General features: G+C 51.7%; 1 protein-coding gene across 19 annotated transcripts in view; it reads right to left on the reverse strand.

The window, feature by feature from the left end:
* HECTD4 (HECT domain E3 ubiquitin protein ligase 4) overlaps window positions 1-26,696 on the reverse strand; it is a 150,186-nt gene that overhangs the window by 3,123 nt on the left and 120,367 nt on the right. For 14 of the 19 annotated variants that reach the window (XM_036353385.1, XM_036353395.1, XM_036353392.1 and 11 more), the window contains 21 exons: window positions 25,169-25,329; window positions 23,263-23,444; window positions 21,849-22,054; window positions 21,416-21,546; window positions 20,927-21,132; window positions 19,243-19,422; window positions 16,006-17,306; window positions 14,911-15,118; window positions 12,406-12,629; window positions 12,159-12,310; window positions 9,857-9,963; window positions 9,109-9,232; window positions 7,905-8,095; window positions 7,111-7,257; window positions 6,032-6,151; window positions 5,331-5,486; window positions 3,810-3,913; window positions 3,463-3,684; window positions 1,426-1,592; window positions 908-1,103; window positions 108-330 (listed from right to left, as the gene is read on the reverse strand). In XM_036353385.1, the coding sequence (XP_036209278.1) occupies window positions 108-330; window positions 908-1,103; window positions 1,426-1,592; window positions 3,463-3,684; window positions 3,810-3,913; window positions 5,331-5,486; window positions 6,032-6,151; window positions 7,111-7,257; window positions 7,905-8,095; window positions 9,109-9,232; window positions 9,857-9,963; window positions 12,159-12,310; window positions 12,406-12,629; window positions 14,911-15,118; window positions 16,006-17,306; window positions 19,243-19,422; window positions 20,927-21,132; window positions 21,416-21,546; window positions 21,849-22,054; window positions 23,263-23,444; window positions 25,169-25,329 (4,708 nt within the window). Of the gene's footprint in view, window positions 1-107; window positions 331-907; window positions 1,104-1,425; window positions 1,593-3,462; window positions 3,685-3,809; window positions 3,914-5,330; window positions 5,487-6,031; window positions 6,152-6,179; window positions 7,258-7,904; window positions 8,096-9,108; window positions 9,233-9,856; window positions 9,964-12,158; window positions 12,311-12,405; window positions 12,630-14,458; window positions 14,535-14,748; window positions 14,787-14,910; window positions 15,119-16,005; window positions 17,307-19,242; window positions 19,423-20,926; window positions 21,133-21,415; window positions 21,547-21,848; window positions 22,055-23,262; window positions 23,445-25,168; window positions 25,330-26,696 lie in introns of those variants that run through there. The other 5 variants (XM_036353386.1, XR_004974769.1, XM_036353396.1 and 2 more) reach the window with 5 other exon arrangements.

Here is a 26,696-nt window from a genome sequence, read left to right on the forward strand (position 1 = left end):
GTTTGGGGTCCCTGATCTGTTGTTCTCCCTCCCTCATGCAGGGCCCCATTCTAATCAGAGAAGGGCCTGTGTCTCCCAACTTGGCATATGACCAGGGAAGGCAGTACCTGCTGTGCCATCTGGGGGGGCGATCTTCATGGGGTATGGGGGCACATGGGCTGTGTCGGGGCCTCCATCCTTGCAGGGGCAGGTGAACGGAATGCGTTCCTGGTTGCAGGCAAACTTGATGAACTTGCACAGCTCCTCCTGGGCAAACATCTCCAGGGCCCCCCAAAAGAACTCGATGTGCTGGTCCGTCTCCATCAGCCCCACCTGGTACATGGTGTGGGCCTGGGAAGAAAGGCCCCCAGATGTGAGCAGACCTGGCCTCTGCTGACCCAGGGCCTCCCCAGGGTAGGCCAATCCCAGGACAGAGTGCAGCAGGGAAACGATGGCCGCAGGACCCAGGGTGAGGACTATGCTGACAGTGACTGCAGAGTTAGTTGTATCAGTGCTGGTTTGTGTGACTGTGACTGACCCCCACTGGGCAGGTCCTGTCACCGTTCCCACTAGAGGTGAAGTCACTTGGGCAAGGTCTCTCAGGTAGGAAGCAGCAACCTTGGGACACAGGGCCCAGTTGAGAGAAGCTGGCATGAGCTGAAGCATGGAGGGGTCTTGGCAAGAATGGTCCATCAGCTCAGAATGGTGGCTTAAGGCCTGAGCTCTGGAAGCAGGTGATCTGGGTACAAAGTTTGACTCTGCCACTTGCTGGCTGTGTGAACTTGGGCAAGTGACTTATGTCTTAGCTTTAGGTTACTCAGCTGTGAGACAGGGATGAGCACAGCTTCTCCCACATGCGAGGAGGAGGGTGCTGGGCACAGGAAGTGCTGGGACAGGCCTTGCCTGCCCGCCCAGCCCCAGCACTGACCTTCAGGAACTCGAGGTTGATGTATGGGAGGCCGCAAGTCCGCAGCTCCATCTCCAGAGGGCTGAGAGTGGTGAGCAGCTGCAGGGGCACAATGGAGCCCAGGCCCGCCCGCACGGCGGTGGCACACTCATCATTCTGTAGCTCCCGCAGCCGCAGGCTCCGGATGGCAGCTGCGTAGATGTCCTTGTTCTCCCATCTGTGGGGTCAGGGGGCACAGGTGAGGGAACAGGCCGAGGCAGCTGATGGGGTTGCTCCTAGGTGCCCAGTTACCCAGGTTTTTGTCTTGGCAGCTCAATGAACTCTTCCTATGCCACCTCTGGTGTCACCACCTCAGCTGGTCTTTTCTAATATAAACGTCCCTCTGCTGAAGATGGTACACCATCTTTCTTGATGCCCAGCATCCTGCCTCATTTCCCTCCTGCTGGTGAAAGCTGCCTGCCACCTGACCGGGACCCTTGTGCCGCTATTAGAGCCCAGCCAGCCAGCTCGGCCAGTCCCCTCCGTGCACACACACTCACGCCACAGGGATGTGCCGGCCGCGGCTGCACAGCTCCACCTCCTCGCCCGTCATGGTCAGGTAGGTGAACCGGCAGCAGGGCTTGTTGGGGCTGTCGGGGCTCTCAGTGGCCAGGTGCTGGGAGGCGATCTCGGCGCACAGGGCCTCCAGCTCGATCTCGTCGTTGATCTGGAGGCAGAGGCAGACAGGGGCTAACTGCCCGCCCCACCCCCAGGAGACAACCTCGATCTCCAGATGGGCAAACAGCAGGCAGTTTGGGTGGGGGCTCCCCTTGGCTATCATGAATGGCACGTGGCATGGGTCTGGCCAATCAGAGCCTGCCATCGGTTCAGGGTTGGGCCTGTGAGACCCCAACTGCAGGGCTTGTCCTATTTCTGTTTGGAAGCAGCAGCCTCATTCACTGATGTGGGCATGATTGTGAGATGGATCACCTTGTCTTGCTGGGGTCACCTTCAGACCAGGTATTGATGCTGTCATTTTAGCCCTGTTTGAAGCCGGAATCTCTTTGTGTACATTTCGTTAAGCTGGTTTGAGCTGGGTTTTCTATCACCTGCCAGCAGAGAGCCCTGACTTAATCCCATCTGTGGACAATATATGGGCGCCTCCACCATTTGGCACACCAAAATTATGTTCCAAAAGACAGCGATGTGCACGATGGGCTACTGAGATGACAGGATCTGACCCAGAGGAGTATAAACCCGTAGCTCTGGGATGGTGAAGGTGCAAGTGAGGGTCTGAGCATGTAGTGTCATGTGCAGCAACCTGCCTGCCGCGTGAAGGCTGACGACACCCCAGCAGAAGCTGAGAGCCTTTCTTCCTGGCTTGTGTGCTGCTCCCACCCCATGTAGTCCTGGTGTTCCTGGTGGCCTTGCCCAGCCCCTTCAGACAGAAGCCTTGCTGGACTATCTGCCTGGACACCTCTTACACCCTGCCTGCCCCAGGCCCAGGCTGCCACCCACAGCCCCAGGAGACTTCGCAGAGCAGGGCCTGGTGGGCACTCACAAATGCCCAGACCATGGGGAATCCTGCTTTGACCGTTTGGACAATCCATCCTCCCTTTTCCTGCTGACAAGCCCACTGCCATCCAGGATCTCGGCTTTGCTGCTCCCTGGAGCCGTCTGCCCTCAAGTGGTGGCTAAGGGGACGGCTGCTACCGAGAGCCTGGCAGAGGCCCCCAGAGGCCCCTCAAGTTTTGTGCCAGAATCAGCTGACAACCTCCCTCAGCTGAGGTCCCCGTGGACAGGCACAAAGCCAGCTCCCCCGCAGCACAGGCAGCTGGCCTCAAGGACAGGGGCTAGTCTGCAGGCCTCGGCCACACCACCCGCAGTCTCTCACGTGAGAAGAGGGGTGAGGAGAGAGGGCCCCAGTCAGTGGACAGACCGGGGCCCCACTGGTACCCTCGCTCCAGCCAGCTCCCCTGTCTGGGCCTTATTTCCCTCCTGGCCTGTGGAAGGACATCTGAGGACAGCCCTCCCGCAGCCCGGGGGCTCCATGAGGACGGGCTGTGAGCCCAAGGCAGGCCTGTCTCATGCCTGCTGAATGCATGGACGGCCCAGAGCGGCTCCCACAGGCTCAACCAGAGCCTGGGCACCTGGCTAGTCTGTGTGCAGAGAGGGGTGGTTAGACACGGCTGTGTCCCCGCCGTCTCTCATCCCTGCACCAGGGGAGGGACTAAGAGCTCCATTCCCTCTGCCTTCCCTCCCATCTCAGGAGGTCCCAGAACTGAGCTGTGCTCTCAGTGAGGTCCTGAAAGCTCTTTCCAGTGAAAATGGTCTGCTTGTAGCACTTCCAACCCCACCCCTCTGCTCACTCAGGGGCCGGGAACCTGTCACCCTGTGTCCCTGGGAGGCCTAGCAGGTCTGGTCAGGTCACCCGCAGGGGCTGCTGTCAGGGAGGGAAGCCTTGCGGCCAGAGATGGCAGGCGTTCCTAACGCTCCCACCAGACTTACTTGGGGCCATAGAGGTGGCAATAAGAGAGGGTCCAGGGCACTGCTCTGGGGCCCTGCTGTCCCCCAGAATAAACAGGCTTTTCACTTACACTTTCGAATTTCTTGACGTAGTTGTAAGTGAGTATGTCTGCTTCCTGCAGGTCTTGGTCGGGGTCCAAGGGCTCCCCCACCAGTGTCTTCCAGAAGGAGGGCAGGAGGTCCAGGGGCAGAGGGACATCTGCTCGAATTGCGATTCCCAGCAGCTGCCCCAGGAAGTGCAGCAGCTGCTCCTCCCCATAGGTGATGGGGCTGGGGGTCAGGATGTACTTGCCCTGCATGTGGAGGCAGAGATGGGGTGACGGAGTGGCCTGGGAAACATGTCCCAGAGCTGGCCCAGCCAGCGAGGGAGGCCTGTGAACGGGCAGAGCTGGTGCGGACACACCCTCGGGTGCCTTACCTTGTTCTTATTGACGGCTGAGCTGGGGCACAGCAGCAGGAGGGACAGCGAGGAGCTCTGCAGCTCTTTGCACACCTGCCACAGGAAGTGGCGGAAAGAACCGCCTGTGGGCGGGACAGATGGAGCCCTATCAGCACTGGGGCTCTGCCAGCCTCCCCTGCCCAGCACACCCTGTCCGACCTGGGAAGAGCACTCATTGGCCAGCCGGACCGCAGCAGGTGGAGTGGAGAGGAAACCTGCCTGCGGGCCGGGTGGGAGACCTGGGGTCAGATCTGCCAGGTCACCGACCAGCTGGGTGGCCTCTGTCTCTATCAGATGGGGACAGGAATTCTGCCAACCTCACAGGCTAGTATCAAGAAAGCAAACACAGGCCCTACGTGGGCAGCTCTCAGGCTGCGCGCTCACACTGATTTGTGGGCCTGTTGGCTCCATGTCCACCTTCGGTGCCAAGAGCAGGGCACCTGTTTCACTCAGCTCTGCTCCCACGAAGGCCCGGTGCTCAGATTTTGTTCAGTGAACGCGAAAGTGAATGGATGATGCGTGAACACATGCAAAGGGCACTGGGCAGTGATCAGCTTCCCATGGCGGCCACTCCGAAGGTGCCTTTGGGTTCTTGAGAAACTCCTCTTTGTGGCCGGGCCTCCTCTCCCCCGTGTGCTCCCGGCCAGCGCCCCACAGTCAGGAAGGTCTCAGGACAACTGTGCGTGCTTGGCCAGAGCCAGGTGGGAGACCTGCTTGGGGGCAGATGTCAGGGCCTGGCCCTCACTCAACTTCATGAAGAGGCAGATTTGCCTGCTGAAGCCACCAAGTCCAAGGGCGGGACTTTGGAATCGGACAGACCTGGGCTGAACCCCAGGAAGCTGCCTGGCCCAGGTCTGCGAAGGGGGGCAATGCTGGCCTCTTGTGACATTTTGGTGCTTTGAGGAGTGGGGGGGTTGGGCAGGGGCCTGGCATGTTCTGAGCACCGGGGGGCGGGGAGGTGGCAGAGGACACCCAGTGCTGCTGGGATGTTGCGGCCCCAGCAGCCTCCCCCCGGTGCCCAGGTGAAGAGCTGGGCTTCTCCCATCCAGAGTGGAGACATTTCCTGACTGTTTGGGGCTAAAAGTGACCGAAAGGACCATGAGGCAACATTTCCTCATCCTTACAGAGTGACATGACAGAAAGTCCCATTTCCGTCAGGGGCTCCAAATGCTCTCTCTCTCTCGGGCACTTACAAGCTCTCAGCCCAACAAGCCCCGCAGCCAGGGGCTCCCCTGGGGCGGAGGCCAGTCTGCACTGAGGACATGCTGCCTGGCGCACTTAACAGCAAAAGCAGAAGTGCATCCCTGAGCCCGGGAATGGTAGACAGTTCCCACCAGGGGCAGTGCTGGCTTCTGCAGAGCAGAGGTTGAGGAATTGGCTTTGAGTGTTGCTAATGGGGGAACTCCTGGCAGTTTAGGCTAAAAATCAGCACAGGAAACGTACTCTAAACACGGCTCCTCCCTCGACTGGGCGATGGGGTCTGATGGGGCTGCCACTTACTGGTGCCATGGACCTCCTCCCCAGTGAAGCGGATGTTGAAGGCATAGGTGGGGTCACCGCCACTGGCCAGTTTGACACAAAGCTGAGACGATGGCACGGAGGCCAGCTGCCTGGCAGCTTGGCAGAAGTAGGAGTTTTCAGAAGCTCTGATCTCCCCTGGAAAGAGAAAGGAACTGAGAACACCCACCAACCTCGGGGCAGTGTGCGGCCCCTCCCCATCTCTGCCTGCGGCTCAGCCCTCACCCTGCCCCCTCGACAGGCCCCTTGCCTTCTCTCTGCTCTGGGACATCTTCCCATCTCTCCAGTGGTGCCCTCCTGAAGCCACTCCCGGTTCTCTAAGTGTCGGCTCCTCTGGTCCCTCCTTTTGTCTCCTGGGGAGGTCACCCCCACCCCGGCCCCTCTCTGTGATGCCAGAAACCCGATGTTAGCAGGTCCTTGGCCAACCAGAATGAAGTCTACATGTCCCACCCTCCCCTGCAGTAGGTGTGGCCAGGGCAAGATGTAAGGAAAGGGTCCCCTCCCTCGTGCTGCCTGGAGCGCAGAGCTCTCATGCGAGGAACCTGCAGGTGGAAGCCACATGGATGGGGACTGTTCCCCAGCCCTGGACTCCCTTCTTCTGGAGGCTGTTATGTGTGCAAACTCACTTGTTTGTGAATGCAAGCACTGCTGCTGCGCCTGCTGGTCTGCGTAGCTAGTCTTACCTCCCACGATTTCCAGGGGGTCCAGGGTGATCTCCGGCGCCGCGTGGTCCGCGGTCCTCTGCACGGTGGCGTTCAGGACCCGGTTCATGACAGTCACCTTCGTGTCATAGAAGATCAGCCCTGACGGGAGGAATTGGAGAGGCTGGGTGGGGCTGCTTCCTTTCCTTCCCTGTTACCAAGGCCTGGTGGAGACCACGCTGCGTCCTCCAGGACGCCCTTCAGGCCCTGGGTGGGGGCCTCAATGGTCTTTATGCAGGACAATTTGTTAGGATCTACCTCAGTGGTTCTCAACCTTCTGGCCCTTTAAATACAGTTCCTCATGTTGTGACCCAACCATAAAGTTATTTTCGTTGCTACTTCATAACTGTAATGTTGCTACTGTTATGAATCGTCATATAAATATCTGATATGCAGGATGGTCTTAGGCAACCCCTGAGAAAGGGTCGTTCAACCGCCAAAGGGGTCGCGACCCACAGGTTGAGAACCGCTGCTCTACCTGAACGCTAACTCACAAACCCATGGACTCTGTCACGCCCAGGAGGCACCCAGTTGGTGGAAATACAAACCCAAACACATAGCGAACTAAGAGGTTTGCTGCAGCGTTTCCTGAAACAGCAACAATAAAACCACCCCAGTGTCTATCAATAGAGAAAGGCTGTGAATCAACTGTGAGCCCTGACAGGTGGTCTGTGAGGTGAGGCGGTTCTGTGGATGCCCACAGAGGTCTGAGGCAGGCTACCAAACAGAAAATGGAACTGCAGAACAGGACGTATAAGACCCATTCTGATTTTACAAATAAGACAAAAATGGGTCTATTTGTATGTGAAAAATCTGGAAGGACACTCGTCTGCTCATGGCCATCTCTGGGAAGCAGACAGTAGCTCGGAGCTTTAACGTGTGTTTGCCGAGCACAGAAAACTGCTCTTGGGCGGACCAGCTGCTCCAGAGGAGACCTGCACGTCACGTGTATGGCTGGGTGTGGGGGTGTCATCCTGGGCAGTGGCCTGGATGTGGACAATGGCCACGTGACATGACATGACACTGCCTGTCGGCTGGCCCTGGAGGGCCCAGGCACTGACCTTTGGCCTCCTTCAGCAGGGCTGCGATGCTGTGGGTGTACATGGGCGTCGGGCGCAGCTCCACCAGGGGCAGGAAGAAGGTCTCCAGCGTGGTGTTCAGGGACTGGAGCAGGGCGAAGCGCAGGCGCAGGCTCTCGATGGGCACGTCTGCGGGGGGAGGGGGGCAGTTAGGCTGGGGTCTCAGCAGAGCGAGGCTGAGACTCCATTTGTGAACAAACTCAGGTGGTCCTTGCCCACTGTGGATTTTACCCTCCAATGTGCCTGTGACAAAGGGCAAGGCCCAGGCAGGCCAGCGAGAGGCCCTGGGTTGACTGTGTATTATATTTTTAAACTTATAATTTTGAAATAACTACCAACTTGTAGAGAGTTGCAACAACAGTGCAGAGTCCTGTGTACCTTTCCCCCAACGTGAGATCTAACTCAGGAAGTAGGGGTTCTGGCACGCTCTCCTTTGTCTGTCCTCACACCCGTCTCCTCTCCATCTGTGAGAGGCAGATGTTGGGACAATTCCTTGCCCACGATTCCCTTCACAATATCCAGGAGAGAGCTGCGTGTGGCTGTGTGGGTGTGCAGGCGGAGCAGCAGCCTGGGGTACACGTGGGGACAGGCACAGAAACAAGCCAGGACCCATCTGCCAACATGCGACAGCGGTCATTTTCCAGGGCTTATGGAGAATGTCCTTTTCCTGTGCACATTATTTCTGTGTGCGTTCCTGGTACCGTCATGGGGGCTCCCCGACAGGGCAGGGCAGTGGAGGGCGGTGTCTGGAAAGGCATTTCCCCAGGGCCACATACTCAAGAGACAGGCCACTCTGGGGTCGGTGGTGTCTGCGGGGTCCAGATACACCTCGTGGGGGTGGAGCCGCGCGGGCGTGATGGCCAGGTGGCGGCACAGCCGGTTAATGTACTGCACGAGCGCCACGTCCATCTCCAGGGTCCACTTCCGTGAGGCCTTGTGCGCGTGGCGGACATCGATGCAGGCGCACCTAGGGGGCAGAGGGCACGGTGGGGCAGGGGCTTCTGTCCTCCAGAGCCCATCACACACAGGAGCGAGCCCTTCTAGCTATTACAGACATGTTGCTTTAGAATTAGTTAGCTGTCCAATTTGTTCCCTTCCCTCTTAAAATATAGTTTCTCATTCAAAGTGGGTGATTCTCCTTTCAACCCAAATCCCCAAACGCATCTGTTTACTGGTTTCCAAAACAAGTCAGAAAACGTGCTGCTGCCCCATGAAGCCCAGGCCGGACTGCGATCACCTCTGTGCCCCAAGGAAGGTACAAACAGTTTCTCCACTCGGAGAACAGACTCGTAAAGCGCCGCCCCTTCTCCAGGCCCAGCACCCGCTGCTGTGGGTGAGGGGCTGGAGGGAGAGGGTAAGGAGACTGTTTTGGTTTACAAACACCTTGTCTGCTTGGGGCTCACGTAGAACTAGAAAGGGGAAAGCAGATGAGTCTGACCATGAAGACGCAAGAGCAGTGACCTTACTGTGCCTGACAGGGATAGAGGGAATGAAAGACTCAGAGGGAAAAGGTTCTCTGGAATAAGAAACCGTCCCCATTAGGGACTGAAATGTGTTTCTTCCCTCCCCTCCCCCACTCACACGCTGAAACCCACTGTGACTGTATTTGGAGACAGGCCCTAATCTAGTGGGACAGGTGCCCTTACAAGAGGGACAGACCGCAGGGATGCCTCGCACAGGTGACCAGCGCGCAAGGTGGCCATCTGCAAGCCAAGGAGAGGCCACAGGAGAAACCACGCTGCTCACACCCTGATCTTGGACGTCCAGCCTCCAGAACTGGGAGGAAATGAATTTCTGTTGTTCAGAACAGGGTTTGTTTTCAAATGGATATGGAAACCCACTTTACCATCTAAAAAGTTAGAAAATAACTCACTAGGCATTAAAAATGGCAGAGAGAATGGCTTCACAGGAAGTATTTTCTTGGGCAGGCACCCAGTGGCTGAAAATCCTTTTTATAGGGGTTGAGGGACCACCTCTTACCTCTCAAAGTGGAGGTCATAACCACAGGATAAAATCGCCCTCCAGACACTACGGATGTCTTGCTTGGCTCGGTCAACAACAAACTTGTGAAATCCTTCCAAGGTCAGATACTTTTCCTCTGGGACTGATGGAAAGCGTTTGTGTTAGGAGCTTGGTGAGAACTGCGCACAGTGGGGCCACACAACATGCTCTGGTTGCATCCTCTTTCAGGGCCAATCTATCTAGTCCCCTTCTATCTCCTGTCACTCCAGCCATCTCCACCCACTGCTACCTACACGCATCACCTGACCTTATGGCGTCCCCGCAGCCTCACGTCACCTGTCTGGTCACCAAGTAATGCAGTGCTTTTCTGATAGTCCCTTCTCTCTCTCATCTCGAACACTCCTGACTAATTTTGTGACAATGGGAATAGCTTTCTCCAACTCTGCCTGGGCCTTTAGGAGGCTAAAATGCTAATGTTCCTGGAAGAGAATTCCCAAGCAGATGTCCAGATTTTACTTTCAGTTGCAGTCATCTAGTCTTTGCCCTGGATAGATGGTATTTCTGGAGATGCTATTTTGGCCTCCTTAAGTTCATGGTCATCAAAGCAGCATTCTGGGCCAGTGTCTTTGGAGATGCTGTCCCTGCCTAAACTAAAGCCAAGGGTGCCCAGCTAGTCAGGCAAAAGCAAAGAGCCTGGTTCCCGGTGGACCGCCCATCCCCAGGAGGAAGCCGCTCCCAAGCCTGCAGGGCCCACGCGCTCACTCACCTTCTTGCTTCTTGGTGGGTGACTTTTCTGGGTCCTTTTCGTCTGGCTTGCTCTTTTCTGGGGACTTGGGCTTCACAGTTGGCTTCTTCTCACTCAGAGCAGATCTGCTGTAGACCAAAGCACTGCAATCAGGATGCCTGCGCCGCCCCTCCTCCTGAGAGGAACGTGGAGCCTCCCCTATGCATTAGCTCGCACCCCCAACTACGGCTCAGGGTTCAGACGGGGACGGGATTGAGATCAGCTTTGTTCTGATCCAGAATAGTTTACGGAGCAAATGATCAGGACGAATGATATTGTCAAATATGAAAAACGTTGAATAAACACTTTTCAAATGTTCTTTATACTTCAGAGCTGCACTGTCCAGGAAGAAACCATGAGCCACATGTAACTCCTTACGTTTAAATTAGTAAAATAACATCACAAGTTCAGGTCCTTGGCTGCACCCACACATTTCGGGTGCTCGCGTGTGGCCACCTCTGGAATGGCCCAGCCGGGAAACAGCACAGCTCCAGCCCCACAAGAAGTTCTAGCGGATGGAACTGACTGAAAAGCACTATTTATTTATAATTAATAAAAAGACCCCGGCCGAAACCGGTTTGGCTCAGTGGATGGAGCGTCGGCCTGCGGACTGAAGGGTCCTAGGTTCGATTCCGGTCAAGGGCATGTACCTGGGTTGCGGGCACATCCCCAGTAGGAGATGTGCAGGAGGCAGCTGGTCGATGTTTCTCTCTCATCGATGTTTCTGACTCTCTAATTCTCTCCCTTCCTCTCTGTAAAAAATCAATAAAATATATTTAAAAAAAAAAAAGACCCCTTATTTTCTGATTATTTAAACAATTCCTCTAGAGCAGCGGTTCTCAACCTGTGGGTCGCGACCCCTTTGGCAGTTGAACGACCTTTTCACAGGGGTCGCCTAAGACCATCCTGCATATCAGATATTTACATTACGATTCATAACAGTAGCAAAATTACAGTTATGAAGTAGCAACGAAAATAATTTTCTGGTTGGGTCACAACATGAGGAACTGTATTTAAAGGGCCAGAAGGTTGAGAACCACTGCTCTAGAGACTCCTGCTAGGTAACACTTTGCTATCAGAGTTTCAACTATGAGTACTTGTGAGTCATAAGCCCGTATCTAAAGAAAAATCTATTAATATGTATGCATATCCACATGGAATAGTAGGTAGCTATTTACAAAACAGGAATGAGGCCGCCTGGTGTAGCTCAGTGGTTGAGCCAAGAGGTCACCAGTTGGATTCCCGGTCAGGGCACATGCCTGGATTGCAGGCTCCATCCCCAGTAGGGGGCGTGAGGAGGCAGCCAATCAGTGTCTCTCTCATCGAAGTTTCTATTTCTCTGTCTCCCTTCCTCTCTCTAAAATAAATAAAAACCATATTAAAAAGAAAAATGGAATGAGGAAGTTCTTTCTGTGCAGAATTAGTAAAGGGAAACAGCAAGGACTGGAGGTAGCAGAGCGCCCCTCCCCCGTCTTGGGCGTGTGTTTATTTGCTTGTGTAGAGAGTACTGGGAGGCTACGGAAGTAACACTGGCCGTCTCAGGGACCCGGAGGCTTGAGGATGGATGGGGAGAAGGGTGGCTTTTCACTGCATATACTTTGCAATTTTGTACTATTTTAGCCATTTAACATTTAAGAAGAGGATATGCATAAACACAAAGTTGTGCACTTAAGTGTTAATTAAAAGCAGTCGCTATGCTTGGGTAGTTCAATTTTTTTCAATATGCATGTATTCAGCCCTAGCTAGTTTGGCTCAGTGGATAGAGCATCGGCCTGCGGACTGAAGGGTCCTGGGTTCGATTCTGGTCAGGGGCACAAGTCTGAGTTGCAGGCTTGATCCCCAGTGGAGAGCCTGCAGGGAGCAGCCAATCAATGATTCTCTCTAGTCATTGATGCTTCTATCTCTCCCTCTCCCTTCCTCTCTGAATCAATAAAAATATATTTTAAAAAAATATGCACATATTCATTTTATAGTCTTTGTACAATAACTACACATTATTTGTGTGGTTAACAGAGGTTAGAAGTTTTGAACAAGTCTGTACATCTTAGATGTTTTATTGTTTAGACTGGTGTGCTATCCAGCCTGCATGGTCCAAATTTTACTATTCTTGTGAATAAAATGAAACGCTCTCTCAGTTGACAAGCCGAGGACTAAAAGGGCCCCAGGAGCCGAGAAGGCCCAGGATGTCTGGCCTCCCAGGATGTCTGGCCTCCCAGGAACCTGCCAGGAGGTGGTCCCTGTGTCGCCCTGCCCGGCCCATCTCCTGAGCAACGAGGGCGCCCACCTGACGCTGTTGAGCACAGCCTTGTCCTTGGTGGGTGGCTTGGTGATGGGCCGCTTGGTGCTCACCACCTTCACCGGGTGCTGCTCCTTTCCCGCTTTGCTGTACTTGCTCTTGTCGAACTTGGGCTTCGGCACGCCGTATTTCCTCAGGATCTGTGGGGCACCAAAAAGGACAGGGCCCTCAGGCTCCCCCTGAGGCACACCCTAGGCTCGGCACAGGCACATGCACGACGGGGCGGGGCAGCTACCTGTGTGAGCTGGTCCTCCAGCACCTTCTTTGGAGGCCGGACATTGGTGAAGAAGAGGTGGAGGAGGTTGCCTGGTGTCTGGGAGTTGATCTGCTCTTTGCTGAGATAAATGTCAGAGACTTTGATGGGCTTTGCCGGGGTCAGGCTCAGCATCTGCTCTGAATGGGCACAGCTCTTAAATATCTCCGTCAGCACCTCTCGGGCCCCGGGCACCAGCTTCTCACCTGTCACAGGACGAGGGCAGGCAAAACAATTCTGCTGTGAGCGCACCAGGTCAGGATGCACCCCGCAGCATTTTATTTATTTTTCATAAACAATTTCCTTTTAAGAGCGGGAAACAGACATTCAGTGGTGATGATGAGCCACTGAAGCCTCATGTCCCCTTTTGGGGAACACACCTCAGCTCCACGCCCAGACTTCTTTGCTGTAAGGTGTGGCCCTGTGACCTAGGACGTAGCCACTCCTCTGCACTCATCCCCTCTCTGGCTGCAGGCAAATGACAAGGCCCCCTGAAGAGCTGACTGGTTTCTTCCTCTCTGGGGTGTGACACACAGAGCCACACCCAGGTCAGGCCCAGCTAGGAGAACCAGGGCACGAAGGCCTTGCTGGCATCTGGGCTGAGGGTGGGGGGACGGGTGTGAGGAAGAGGTAGTCGAGCCCTAAGAGCTGACTTAGCGGAACCACAACTTAAAGAATATCGAGAAAACGCACGTGGCAGGAACAAGGCAAATGTGTCACCAAAGACTGGGCACCTTTTGTGGAAGGTTTGGCTCTAACAGAATCGGGAACTAGAACTAAATTCAGATTCAAAATACGAAAAAACTGGGAAAGCACTAATTATGGCAGAAAAAGACCTCAGGCTTCCCACGGATCTGACACGTCCCATGTGGGCAGCTGAAGGGGCACAACATCCACCAACAAGGGAACAGGCCCGAGCGGGCGAGGAGAGCAGGACAGCGCCCCAGGCCTCTCAGGCACAAAATTCCCCCAAACTCAGTGACACATATTTTAATGCAGTATTTTAAAAGTTAAAATTAATATAAAAATCCACGATGAGCAAAATATTAACAGTACTGTAGTGAGCCATATTAACGCCCGATGCAAAAGGAAAAATCATAAATATTGATTTTGTCTTTATGTAAAATGTTAACATTTTGTTCATTATACATTAAATTTAACTTTTATGAACAGTTCATTAAAATGTTATTTATCTAGATTATTAACTTTTTGGGAGCCCCATTAAATTTTGTGCCCAAGGCCTCACCCAACCCTAGTCCCAATGCTGAGAGAACATTTCAAAACTTCATGTCTAGGGAATAAAATCTGAAACAGTAACAACAAAACCCATACTCAGGATTACATTTTTGTACACAGAAACCAAAACAAACTCAATAACCCGATTATGAAATTTCTAACATTAAAGATTTAGAGCCGAAACCGGTTTGGCTCAGTGGATAGAGCGTCGGCCTGCGGACTGAAAGGTCCCAGGTTCGATTCCGGTCAAGGGCATGTACCTGGGTTGCGGGCACATCCCCAGTAGGAGATGTGCAGGAGGCAGCTGATCAATGTTTCTCTCTCATCGATGTTTCTAACTCTCTATCTCTCTCCCTTTCTCTCTGTAAAAAATCAATAAAATATATTTAAAAAAAAAAAAGAAAAAAAAAAAAAGAGGCTAAAAACCTTTAAAAAAAAAAAAATTTAGAAAAAAGGCCATGATTAAAAATTGAGAGACTGGTGCGAAATACAAACAAGAACACAAAGAACTGTAATGACAAAATGAAAGAAGACAAACTGCTGCCGCGTCGGGAGCGCAGCCCGGCCGAGCGGCTGGCTCCTGGCGGGCCTTCTGCTGACTCAGCTCTGGGGCCCCCAGCAGAGCCCGGGTCCTGGATGCACAAACGGAGTGGGCAGCCAGAGAGCGTCCACCCGCCTAAGAGCCGCCAGAACGACAAAGAGGAACTTGTGAAAAAGGAGCTGGAACTGTTTCTTCCCCAATAATTAGTTTTACAGGGTGAGGCATTCACTGTCCTCAAGTCCACGACCAAATCCTCACCAGCAATGTAAGCGGTACAGTCTAGCTCCAGAGGACAGAACACAATAAATACACTTCAAGTTGAACAAGAGGGTGCCTGGTGAGATAAAAAGGAACATGACTTGAATGCAAGCCCACATTCAGGTCAAAGCCGGCTGTGGCAGTGCCATTCCTGGTGTCCTTTGGCTGCCCTGACAGCCAGGAGAGGGTAGGAGTGCTCTCTCTACCTCATATGAAGATGCACACATTGAATCCTCCATTAGTCAAGCGATGAACCTCTTGTCCATCTCCCCAACACCCCAAATCATTTCTTAAGTCTGCAAATCCTAGGAGTGCCCCCAGAGTTCCTCTATGAGATGTAAAAAATAGGGGACATTGGGAATGGGGAGGGGGGGATAATTTTCATTCAATTTTTTCTGTAAATTTGAAACTGCTCAAAAAAAGAATATTCATTTAAAAAATCCATAACCCACCTTTAACTGACTTGTCATTGAAATAATCTTCTAACCCCGGGCTTCCCTGAGTGTCAAACAAACTCTGATTTACTACAGACACAGTGAGAATCTCTTCCGTTGACATTTCCATCAATTCATCTTCACCGTCCAAACTTGATAAACCGATCAAATCATTATTGTTAAATAAACTTGCTCGAATTTTCTCGATTTTGGCTCGGGATCTTATCTGTGTGGACAAAGAAAAGGGTCAGGACTGGAGTAGAGCGTGGCCTCCTTCAAAAGGAATGACCTTGGCCCCCTCCCTGCCCTCCCTGGACTCTCTCCTCATCTTTAGTGTTGGGCAAGTGGCCCTTCTCTCCCCTGCACTGACAGCACCACCTTTAGGGAAACACTTCAGTCTGTGGCTTTACCCAAAGCCCAGGGGACTGGAGTCCTCGCCAGCCTCAGAGCAAGTCCTCAGGGAGAAGGCAGCTCAGTTAAAGATGCGACTCTGGGGAGCAGACCGACCGACCGCTAAGCCTGTGAGGCCCCTTTCAGGAAGGTCGTGAGAACACTCTTCCCAGCGCTCCCTCTATACCTGATGAGGGAGGACAGTTTTGCTCTGAGCCTGACCCCCATTACACAGGGATGCAGGGTGTCACAGGATGCAGGGTTTCTAAACAAGGTGGCCCAAGACACAGGTGGCATCTTGAAGTGGAAATGAAACCCGGCTCCCTGTATCACCTGAAACTCTGTATCACCTGAAACTCAGCATCACCTGGGACAAGGCGAGAGCCTGTCCTCACTGCTTATTGAGCTCCCTCCTGTGATGGCCACAGCAGTGAGGCCTGAGCTGGAATGCACTTGACAGAGCCCACTGTCAGGCAAGGCCAGCCCCTTGGGCCCTCTGCCTCCTCCCACTCACAATGAGCTGGTTTACTTTTGACATGAGACTGGACAGCACTCAGAGCTGTGACCTCAAACTCAGGTAATGAGCCTAACAAATCACTGTTTCCAAAAGCTGCCCCAGGGAGCCCCTAAGTCCCTAGGACATAATGCTGGGTGCCTTAAAGAGGCTTGAGGGATTCACAGTGCTCATGATTTTAGTGGTTGCCTAGGCGGGAGAGCAGTTACCTCCACGACTGCAAAGCCTTTGATGGGGCGCGCCGCGAGCGGCTGGTTGTCCAGGGACGTGACTGTGTACATGGAGCCCATGTCTGACGCTGAGGCTGTCTCTGCGTTGTCCAGCGGCTCCCCCAGGCTGCCCAGGCTGCCCAGGCTGCCAGTGCTGCACAGGGAGATGTCCAGGCTCTCCTGGCTGGACACCACATGGGGCTCCAACAAGCCAGGAGGGATGGGCAGCTCCAGGGCTACAGGCAACAGATCCATAGACAGGTCGCTGACTGTCTGCGAGATGCCCTGGGAGCTGCAGATGGAGGCCTGACTGGTGGAGGCGGATGCACTGATGCTCATGGCAGGGGTCAGGCTGCTGGACGTGCTGACTTCCAGGCTGTCCGTGCTGGGGAAGCCGAGGGTCTTCTCTGGCTCGGCTTTCCCATCACTGCCCTCGGCCTTGTCTTTTGGCTTCTTGGGGTCTTCGTCCTGCAGGGGAATGTAGATCTCATCTTTAAAGACCCCGCCGTGGGCATTGCAGGCCTTGCGGATGGCACCTCTGACGATGCCCTCGTCCAGGTGGGTCGGGATTCCGGAGATCACCAGCAAGCGGCTGTGGGCAGTTGGGCCTACCAGGGCCTGGCAGGCATCGGCAATGGCGTCGCTCGTCACGCCCAGCCCCTGTGGGTCCTTCCTGGTGAGGTGCCGGAGAATGATGAGCAAGGTGAGGGCTCTATGGAACCACAGCATGTCCTCGGGCTTGCTGCCCCCGATGCTGAGCAGGTTGGAGTCGGAGTCCACGGAGCGGGACGACTGGCGCTTCCCAGAGGAGGAGGCCTTTTCCCGCTTCATCTTGACTTTCTTCCTCTTGGACAGGAGGCTGGGGCTCTGTGGTGTCTGTCCTGGGGAGGACGAGGAGGAGGAGGAGGAGTCACTGAGGTTTGGGGTGGTTGCTGAGGTCACTCCGCTGGCCGTGACACTCATGTTGGTAGGCAGGGTCACTTCGGCCACTGCCAGGCAGCCTTCCATGAGTGCATGGAAATATGTGGAGAACCTGCCCTGGTCGGGGGCCGCCGCTGTCCCCGAGCCTCCGCTACCAGAGACCCAGCTCTGGGTCTCCTCGTCGTACAGCTTGTGCAGCTCGGACTGCAGGGCCATCAGCATGGCCAGACAGGGGTTCAGCTGCAGGGCAATGGAGGAGGACAGGCCAGCCGGGTGCTTCCTCTGCTCCAGCGCGTGCACCGCACGCAGCAGCTCTGCCAGGAGATGGAAAACGAGTTCCTTCACGCAGGCCGCCATGTCCGTGGTCCACAGGAAGTTTCCTGAAGCAAAAACAAAGCAACAGCAGTTACTCGTAGAGCACTCGCTATGTGCGAGGCTCTGTTCTAAGCACTTCGACGGGTGAGACAAGTACTTCTATGTCCACCCTCCATCCTCATCTCCCAGGTGAAGAAACAGAGGCTCTAGAGCTGAGAGACTTGCCCAAGGTCACAGCTACTAACGGGACAGCTGGGCAGCTGGCTCAGAGGCTGTGGCCTTAACCCCCTATGGCACGTGATTGCATGGAGCTGGCTTCTGTGCGAGCACATGCCACAAGCATCATTGTTTTCTTTCTCGTAAAGTTATCAAAGCAAATTGGTGACAAGTCACTAGAACACTGTTTCCTGAACTGTGGGCTGCTTCGTACTGGGGCACACGGTCCAATTTCAGCACAGAGTGCAGAAACACACATGAAAAAGCGTCCCTTTTCTAGCTGCTTCCAGTCCTCATTTTGTCAACAAGGAAGCCTTCTTGGGGTTGTCTGTTCTGGACAGAGAGTGGGCCACAGACCAAGAGCCTCCCACAGGGAATGATATTTAGCCAGAATTTCATAACAGTAACAATCTTTTTAAAAAAATATTGATTTGAGAGAGAAAGGGAGAGAAACAACTTCTGTAGTGTTGAGCTGCAGGGCTTGGGAGCTGCCCCACAGGGCGGGCACATGCCCTCAGTTCACTGAAGTCCTGAGGCCCACTTTCCTCTTTTATTTCTCTACTTTCATCATCTGCCTGATCCCTGAAGACCTCTTACTCTGTAACTTTTTCCTTCCCTCCAACGTATTATAAAAAAAATTTAAAACAGAAAAATCAAGACTTCTGCAGGGAAAATGTGCACGCCCACCAGGGACACTTTGCTGCACCGGCTCTATCCCATACCAGCCATCTGTCCCTGTAGAGGTTCAGCCGTAAACTCATTCATTCTTGATTATTTCAAAATAAGCTACAGACACTACGTTTTATCCCTAAACACTTAAACAGATACGTCATTAATTAAAGTTGAATATTTATTCAGAAATTTTTTAGGTAAATTCACATATGGTAAATGCACAACTCTAAAGTTTACCGTTCCATTACTTTCCCCAAAATGCAACACCTTTTTAACCTTTCAGGAGTTATGAAGTCATAATGTTTGATTTTGCAATAGCACTCAGTTCCATGCCATTAACTTTACAACAGCTTTCACCTCCAAAGTTATAATAATGGCACATATTTATGTTTTTTAAAAAATGTTTTTATTGATTTGAGAGAGAGGAAGGGAGAGGGATGCAGAGATAGAAACATTGATGAGAGAGAATCATAGACTGGCTGCCTCCTGCACATCCCTCACTGGGAATCAGACCCACAACCTGGGCATGTGCCCTAACCAGGAATCGAACCAGTGACCTCTTGGCTCATGGGTCGACACTCAACCATTGAATCACATCGGCAGGGCTGTATTTATGTTTTAAAGTGAAGGGTGATAAAATTAATCTTCCTTGCACAATTAGTTGCCGCCCCTCAAAACAATGGAAATCCCCTGCAGACTACAGATTTAGAAGCCTAGGCTACCTCTTACACCAGGGACGGCGAGCCTTCTGAGCTCGGCGTGTCAGCATTTTGAAAAACCCTAACTTAACTCTGGTGCCGTGTCACATAGAGAAATTTTTTGATCTTTGCAACCATAGTAAAACAAAGACTTATATTTTTGATATTTATTTTATATATTTAAATGCCATTCAACAAAGAAAAATCAACCAAAAAAATGAGTTCGTGTGTCACCTCTGACACGCGTGTCATAGGTTCGCCATCACTGTCTTACACTCTGTCCACTTCAATGGCAGTAACCTGGCAGGAGACCATCCCTGCTGGGCTACCTGTGGTCATTCCCTCACCCATCTTGCAAGCTCCTTCTTCAGGCCAAGACAGCCCCCCACCCGACCCTGAGGGAGAGGAGCCTCACCCAGCAGCCCCACCACTTGCAGGAGGACGGATGTCGGCACAGAGTCAGGCTCATCTTCCGATTTCCCCTCGCCGTCCTCTGACTTCCAGGACAGCAGCTGCTCTGCGAAGGCCATGGCCAGTGGGAATTCCAGGGGCAGGGAATGTAACACCAGCACAGCTCCGGGAGGTGGAGACACTCCTAAAACAAGGGCCCGGGAGGACAGCTCGTGATTGGCAGGACCTGACCAAAATAAGCCTGAGAAAAAGGCCTCCCAGGTGTCTGTGGAGAAACGGGCCAGAAAGCCTGGCCACTCATCTGCTGAAGGCAGGAGGAGCCAGGGGACCACCCTCCAAGGAGTCCACTTATCTGTGTGACAACAGGACAAATGGCAGCAATGGGAAGAGGGAAGGACAACATCCCCTAGTCAGGAAGATGACCCAGCATGGAAACAGTAAGTCAGATTTTAAAAGAGGCTTCATTGGAACGGTCCCAGGTTGGTACAGAAAGAATCATCCCTTTGTGTAGCTGCAATCCCATAAGAGCATTAAGTTTATACTAGGTTTAGAGAGAGAGTTACCAGGACCATGGGCTTTGATTCTCTTTTATTATCTCCTGTCCCTGCCATGGCCTGAATGGGACCAAAGCTGCCTACAGCGAGAGGAAAAGGCTATCTCATGCCCTCACGTGCGCTGCACCCACCCCTACGCGCACACACTGTCAGACGTAAGCGGGGAATCGGGTCCTGGCCGAGTCAGGAGGGCCGTGTTGACGGGCCTGCACTTTGGGGTGACGTTTACATGGGAAGGTTTACTTGGGCATAATAGGCAAGACAGAGAGCCTCTGTGTTTAATTAAAAAGTTGTAAAAACAGCTAGTGTAGGCAAAATACTATGAAAAAACAGACTCTAATAAAAGGACTATAAAGTTACTTAGCAATGACCAAATCACTTGAGAAACAGCCTTTCATTTCATTCCCTGCAGATGAAATAGCTCCAGGATTGGGGCTGCAGAGAAGCTAAGGCTCATTTTGGGGACTGAAAGTTCAAAAATATCTTATAACTGTCTCTAGCAAGCTAGACAGCGTCAGTCTTTTCTTGTCAAACACACCAAGCAAGTGCCATGGACCTCTAAGCCTAGGTTATCCATGCCTCAGACACAGTCAGCGGGCCGCGGTACAAAACGCACATGGTCAGCGACAGCTTCAAGATTTACAGAGATGGAGAGCTCCATGGAGGCTTAACAAAAGATGCCAGGGAGACGAGACCAACCAGGCCTTCCAGCCTCGTCACCAGACTGTTACCACTTAGATGGGGAACGATGCTCACGGAGGCCCATGCCCCAGGGCCTCCTGGGATGGTGCCGGTTTTAATGAGAACTCGATGGAAGGCGGCTGGGATTATTACAGGCCAACACGAGACTGCCCTGCTGGGGTCATTCTAAATCGCAGGTGTCCCAGCACACGCTGAGAAAGGAAAGGGAATCCCCACTTAGTCTGAGCAGCATCTGCCAGGCCTTCCCCAGGCAGGAAAGGGAGCTTTTCATTTCCTGCCTCAACAATGCAGGGCCCCAAGCAGTTCTATTCTTTACTGAAAAGAAACTGGGACAGAGCAAGGTGCGAGGTACAAAACCCTTTCCGTGGTCAAAGAGAAGGAAAGCAGTGAAAACTTCCGGCTGTCCTTATCACCATGAGCTACGGCACTTACCCAGCTTGATGTGGACCTTGTCTGTGGACAGGATCACGGAAGGGTACTGGTTGGTGGTGGGTGGAGGCGTGAGCCCGGTGTTGGCCGGAGATGCATCCCGTGGGTAACAGACGGCCTCGATCAGGTTTAGCTGCCCATTTCGCTTGACTTTGTGCCCGAGCCCGTACACCAGTACACGCGCCCAAGGCGCCTTGTACAGAGAGGAGCTGAGGAGGAGGGATGGGAGTGAGGGGAGCCCCCATGCACACCAGGGAGTCAGCAGGTGCTTTGTCATGAAGGAGGAAAGTGAGAACTGGGCACTCGTAAGTCATTCCCACCCCATTTCAGAGGTCATTCTTTATAAAGACTAATTTCTAAAACATGCAAGAACTGTAACTTATTTCCAAATATAGTTAAGCAATAAAGAAAATTTTTGAGTTTTTCCTCTGTCAATTTCCCCAGAATCCATTTTTACTTTTCTCTCCCCATCACCCTCTGGAGAAAACTTACTCTTTGCGGAATCCAGACTGACTTTCTTTGCAAGATACCACAACAAAAGCGGCTCCAGGGAAATTAACATCCATGCTGACTTTGGACTCAGAGATTGGAAATTCTTCGGAGGGGAACTGTTCTGGTGCTGTCTGCAGAGGGACATTTAACAAGGCACAGGCTCAACAGGAGAGCTCTTCATCTTCCCCGCTCCCAGGCAAAGGGCAGGGCCCCCTGCTCGCTGTCTCAGGTTCAGGAGGACAGGAAAGCCCTTCGGAGGAAGGACACTACAGACAGGACAAGGCAGCAGAGTGTGAAAGTGAGGAGATCAATGGGGTTGGGCGATGGGTGGAGGTGGGTTTGGAGAAGAAAGAGTGTCATTTCTAGGAAATCCACAAGACATCCAATTAAAACTGGGGCCCAGTTCAGGGATCTTAGAGCTTTGGACTTTTACCTGCAAGAAAGAGCAGATCTGCTTTGTCAGCTCCAAAAGGCTCTCTTCGCCCTGGTGCAGGGTCCGTGTGATGGCCACATGGAGCCACTCCCTCACTGTCTGGGAGCTGCCCTGGTAGAAGAGGTCTGTGGCCGAGCAGTTCTGGGAGTGGACGCAGTGCTGCAGAGACTGGGCCAGGAGGATTGAGCTGGAGCTGATGGTGCCGTCTGGGGACAGGAAGGAACCACAGTTTGCCAGAACCACAACAGCCAATGGTGTTGAGACTTTAAGTAACAGTGACCAGACTGTCCAGTAGCCGGGCTGAGTTAGCATGGACAGGCTGTCTGGGGTAACAGACATAATGATGATCACGGGCAGGGAAGTTGGAGGGGGGGGGGGGGTCCAGGAGATCAGTGCTCTTTAAATTTTGTTTTCTCTTAAGCAGCAAAACTATTTCCTAAAATAAAATCTGAAGTGGAGGCCCAAACACAAGTGGAGCAGCTTGGGTTTGGGGCTTCCCAGAGCCCCCCTGACCTGCTGCTGGGCTGCCCTGGCCCACCCTGAGCTACACCGAGGAACTGCCAGGTGGCTCAGAATGGAGTCTGTAAAGCAAGCGTGCGTTCATCATGGCAAAACACTTCCACAAACACTTTGGAGCTTCCCAGGCATGTTTTGAAGCCTCCAGGTTACCAGGGTGGGGTAGTAGACCCCAGGCACTAACGGAGCTGGAAGAGATGCAGCTCACAGACTGGCTGGGGCGCCACAACTGTGAGATGCCCTGTTGACGTACAGTGCCACCTGTCCCTTCACCTCTTGCTCTCACACTAGTGGCTCAGAGGTCAAGGGCAGCAGGCTGAAGGCCGAGGTACCCAAGGAAGACTAGGCTAAGCAGATTCATCACTTAGCATGTACCAGAGCAGCCAACACACAGCATTAGCTCTCACCCCAAGCGCCAAGGTCAGCAGATACACACAAGCCGGCCCATTAAAACACAAGCTGCCTGAGGTCACAATGAATCAGTAGGTCTGCTTTGGAGGAGTTTGATCACAGGAACATATTCCTTTCTTTACAATGCCAGACAGAAAATCTGTGGCAACAGTACAGTGACCAGACTTCATAAACACTATTTAATTGTCCTTGATCCACAATTAGTTTGGGAAGCTCTATGAATGCTTAACAGATCAATGACTAAAGTGAGCGGTATACTTACTTTGTATTTTTCAAAGAGCGAGAAAGCACTGCCAAGACCATTTTGGCTTAGTGCGGTTATCTCTACTGGTCTGAGGCACTGTGCTCAAAACCCACCCCCCCACCCCCCCCCCCGCCCAGTGGACAATGAGGACACTAAGCACCAGCCGGCAGGGCCTGGCTCACTCTCAGGACTATTCCTGCCCGTGCTGACTTCAGCAGTGCCAGCAGCAAAGCCAAGCTTTACCTGGGAGGGGAGGAGCGAGGAGCTGATTGGACAGCAGCTGCAGGTGCTCCAGGGTAATGTCTCGGATGGCAGGGATGTGGAAGAGGCGGGTAAACAAGTGAGGCAGCTTGGGGGCGAAGATATTGAGCAGGGCCATGCGGCAGTACAGCCTGGCCAGCGCAGCCTCACACCGCAGCAGCTCTCTGCAGGGCAAAAGGCAGGGGATCACTAGGCGCCTCTGCTCCAGCCCCGCGCTGGACTGAGCCACAGGCCTCCCGAGGGAAAAGACCACAACTCAGGCTTCTCTTCTGGCCCACGTTCTGTCCTCCAAGTTAGTCACTCGTGTTTAGGCAAAAAAGGTATATTTAGTTATGTTTGCTTTTTCCCAACTCAAAAATCACTGTGGAAAAAATAATGAAAACTTATGTCCACACAAAACTTATACATGTATGTTCACAGCAGTGTTTTTCATAGACAAAAAGTGAATCAACCCAAATGTCCATCTACTGATAATGGTAAATCTGTACAATGGAATACTATTCAGCCATAAAAAGGAATGAAGTACTGATGATACATGTCACAACATGGATAAACCCTGAACACATGATGCTGAGTGAAGAAGCCAGACACAAGGGCTGCATATTGACTGGTGTCATTTTTACACATTCCAGAATTAAGCAAACCCATGGAAATAGATTGGTGGTTGAGCTAGGGAATGGGAGAGTGCAAACTGACTACTAATGGGTATAGAGTTTCTTCTTGGGGTGATACAAATGTTCTAGAATTAATTGGTGATGGTTGCAAAGTTTGTGAATATACTAAAAACCACTGACTTGTCTACTTTAAATGAGTGAACTGTATAGTATGTAAATTATATCTCAATAAAGCTATTAAAAATTTCGCTGTGGGAATTTTTAATATGATGGATTTATGAATAGATGAATAGGCATGCACCTTGAATAATGGCTCATTAGTGACTAAGCAGGTCCCATCTCTTGGTAAAATATCTAATCTAGCTAATACCAAGCATAGGGAAGACTCACTGTGTTTTAGTAGCCAATCATCACAATGAAACATTCTCCTGGTATCAAGCACGTTAAAAAGGCAAGTTAGAAGCAGCTCTGATGTTTCTATCAAGTTTAGGTTTAAGCCCTTGCTGGTTTGGCTCAGTGGATAGAGCATCGGTCTATGGCAGTGATGGCGAACCTATGACACGCGTATCAGAGGTGACACGCGAACTCATTTTTTTGGTTGATTTTTCTTTGTTAAATGGCATTTAAATATATAAAATAAATATCAAAAATATAAGTCTTTGTTTTACTATGGTTGCAAAGATCAAAAAATTTCTCTATGTGACACGGCACCAGAGTTAAGTTAGGGTTTTTCAAAATGCTGACACGCCAAGCTCAAAAGGTTCGCCATCACTGGCCTATGGACTGAAGGGTCCTGGGTTCGATTCTGGTCAAGGGCACATGCCTGGGATGTGGGCTCGATCCCCAGTAGGAGACATGCAGGAGGCACCCGATCAATGATTCTCTCCCATCATTGATGTTTCTGTCTCTCTCTCCCTCTCCTTTCCTCTCTGAAATCAGTAAAAATAAAAATATTTTAAAAAAAGTTTAGGTTTAAAACCCACTCGGAGCCACCGGGGTCATTTGATATTGTCTAGGACCCCTCTCAACTCCTCCACCTGACAGCAGAGCACCTGTGGCACAGGCCAGGTGATACTACATCCCCTTACCTGTCCCCTTCCCTCTTGCTCTCAACTTTTCTTCCCAACTTCTGCAACTGTGCTATTATCTTTACTATTTGCTTTCTCCCTAACTCCTCACTTTGAAGGAAAACCCTTGTTCTCAACAATGAATGGCACATGTGGTAAAACGCAGTAAGGGGATTTCTGTGACTAGAAAGGAGGGCTCAATTTTACCTATGAATTTGAAGGTTGGTGTTGTCCAGTGTGACCAGCCCATTGGTGGCAGTCCTTCGGTAGCCTGCTGGGGGCCTTTCCAACATGTCAATAGGATACCAGTATCGAACCAGCACACCTTCACTTCGCAAGTATGTTTCTACCTGCACCAATTCATTTACCTACAATAGTAAAAGGAAATGTCTATTTGTTTTTCTACACTAACTTTACCCCTTAGTTTTAAAATACATATAAAACCAAAGTCTTATAGCAGTAAATGCTAGCTGCATGTCACTGGGTCTAAAAGTTCAAAGACATTTGGTTAGCATTGCATTAATAGTGTGTTTCATTTTTTATACCAGTTAGCAAATTTTTATTGGTAAAATAAATTAAGGAAGATTTTCGATGTAATTATGAGTCAGAAATTTAAAAAGAATAGTGCTATATTTCAGTAACAGTTCAATGCACATTGTTGCCAGGTAAATTTTCTGTTCATTGCTTTGACGTCTGATAGCTCTATTTCATTATTAGGAAAATTAAAAGTAAACTCATGTATATGCATTCTGGATTCAAATACCAACATAATTCTTTTTGCTTAGGGTTTATTATTAAAACAGAGGGAATCAAACTGTTTGAGAAATAATAATTATTACTTTAACAAAAATTCTTATTTTTCTGATTTTTATTTTCATACATTTCCATTGCTGAAAATATTGTTAGTTATATGCTTTCTGATAACTGGAGTCAGAAGCTTGTACCCAAAAGCAGTAGGAGATTAACAGTACTACTGATAGAATGTTCTACTTGAAAGTTTACCTTAGTAAACCACCAACCAGGAAAAAGGAGTCTATTGAAGATGTGAAACTTTCCATTTAAAATCATTAATGGTACCTAACGTTATCTATCTCTAGTATCTAGATAGATACTAAAGCTTACTTAAGGGCAGAACCTCACCCCTAAGAGCCCAGCCAAGCCCTGAAGAGCCTCATCTAGCCCCTAAGTGATACCTACTCTCCCAGCAGGCCCCAGGGAGCCAGCCTCATTGTGTCAGAGTGACTTCCACAAACACCTCTCCCTGGAGAGTCAGCAGCCCTTTCAACCTCGGGCTCCCAGGCCACGTGTGCTCATTTCCTCTCAGGCCGTCTTGTGGGGTCTGGGGCTTCCCCATGGCCGGGTCAATCTGATTGTAATGGACTTAGCCCGGGATGGCCCAGCCAAGGCCTAGGGGCCCAATCTAGTCCCAAAAGGTTGACACTAGTTCTGAAGAGCGGAGACTGGCCCCTAAAACCTCAACCTAGACCCCAGTAGCCCAAGCCAGTCCCAAAGGGCAGACATCAAACTGTTTCTTTGTTCTGTGTCTGTAACAATCATGACAATGACAGATCAGCCATTCGTCAAGGACAATGGGGAATTTCTCTTTGGAACTTGGGTAGACAGCATGTAGGGACAGTCTGAACATGGCTGACGGAAAAGAATGGCCAAGGCAGTTCTGCAGGAGCCAAGTGCTGAGAGGAAAGGGTTTATAACCCCTCTTCCCTGTTCGTGCTCA

This window comes from Myotis myotis, unplaced genomic scaffold (genome assembly GCF_014108235.1).
Source record: "Myotis myotis isolate mMyoMyo1 unplaced genomic scaffold, mMyoMyo1.p scaffold_m19_p_20, whole genome shotgun sequence".
Classification (NCBI taxonomy): Eukaryota; Metazoa; Chordata; class Mammalia; order Chiroptera; family Vespertilionidae; genus Myotis; species Myotis myotis.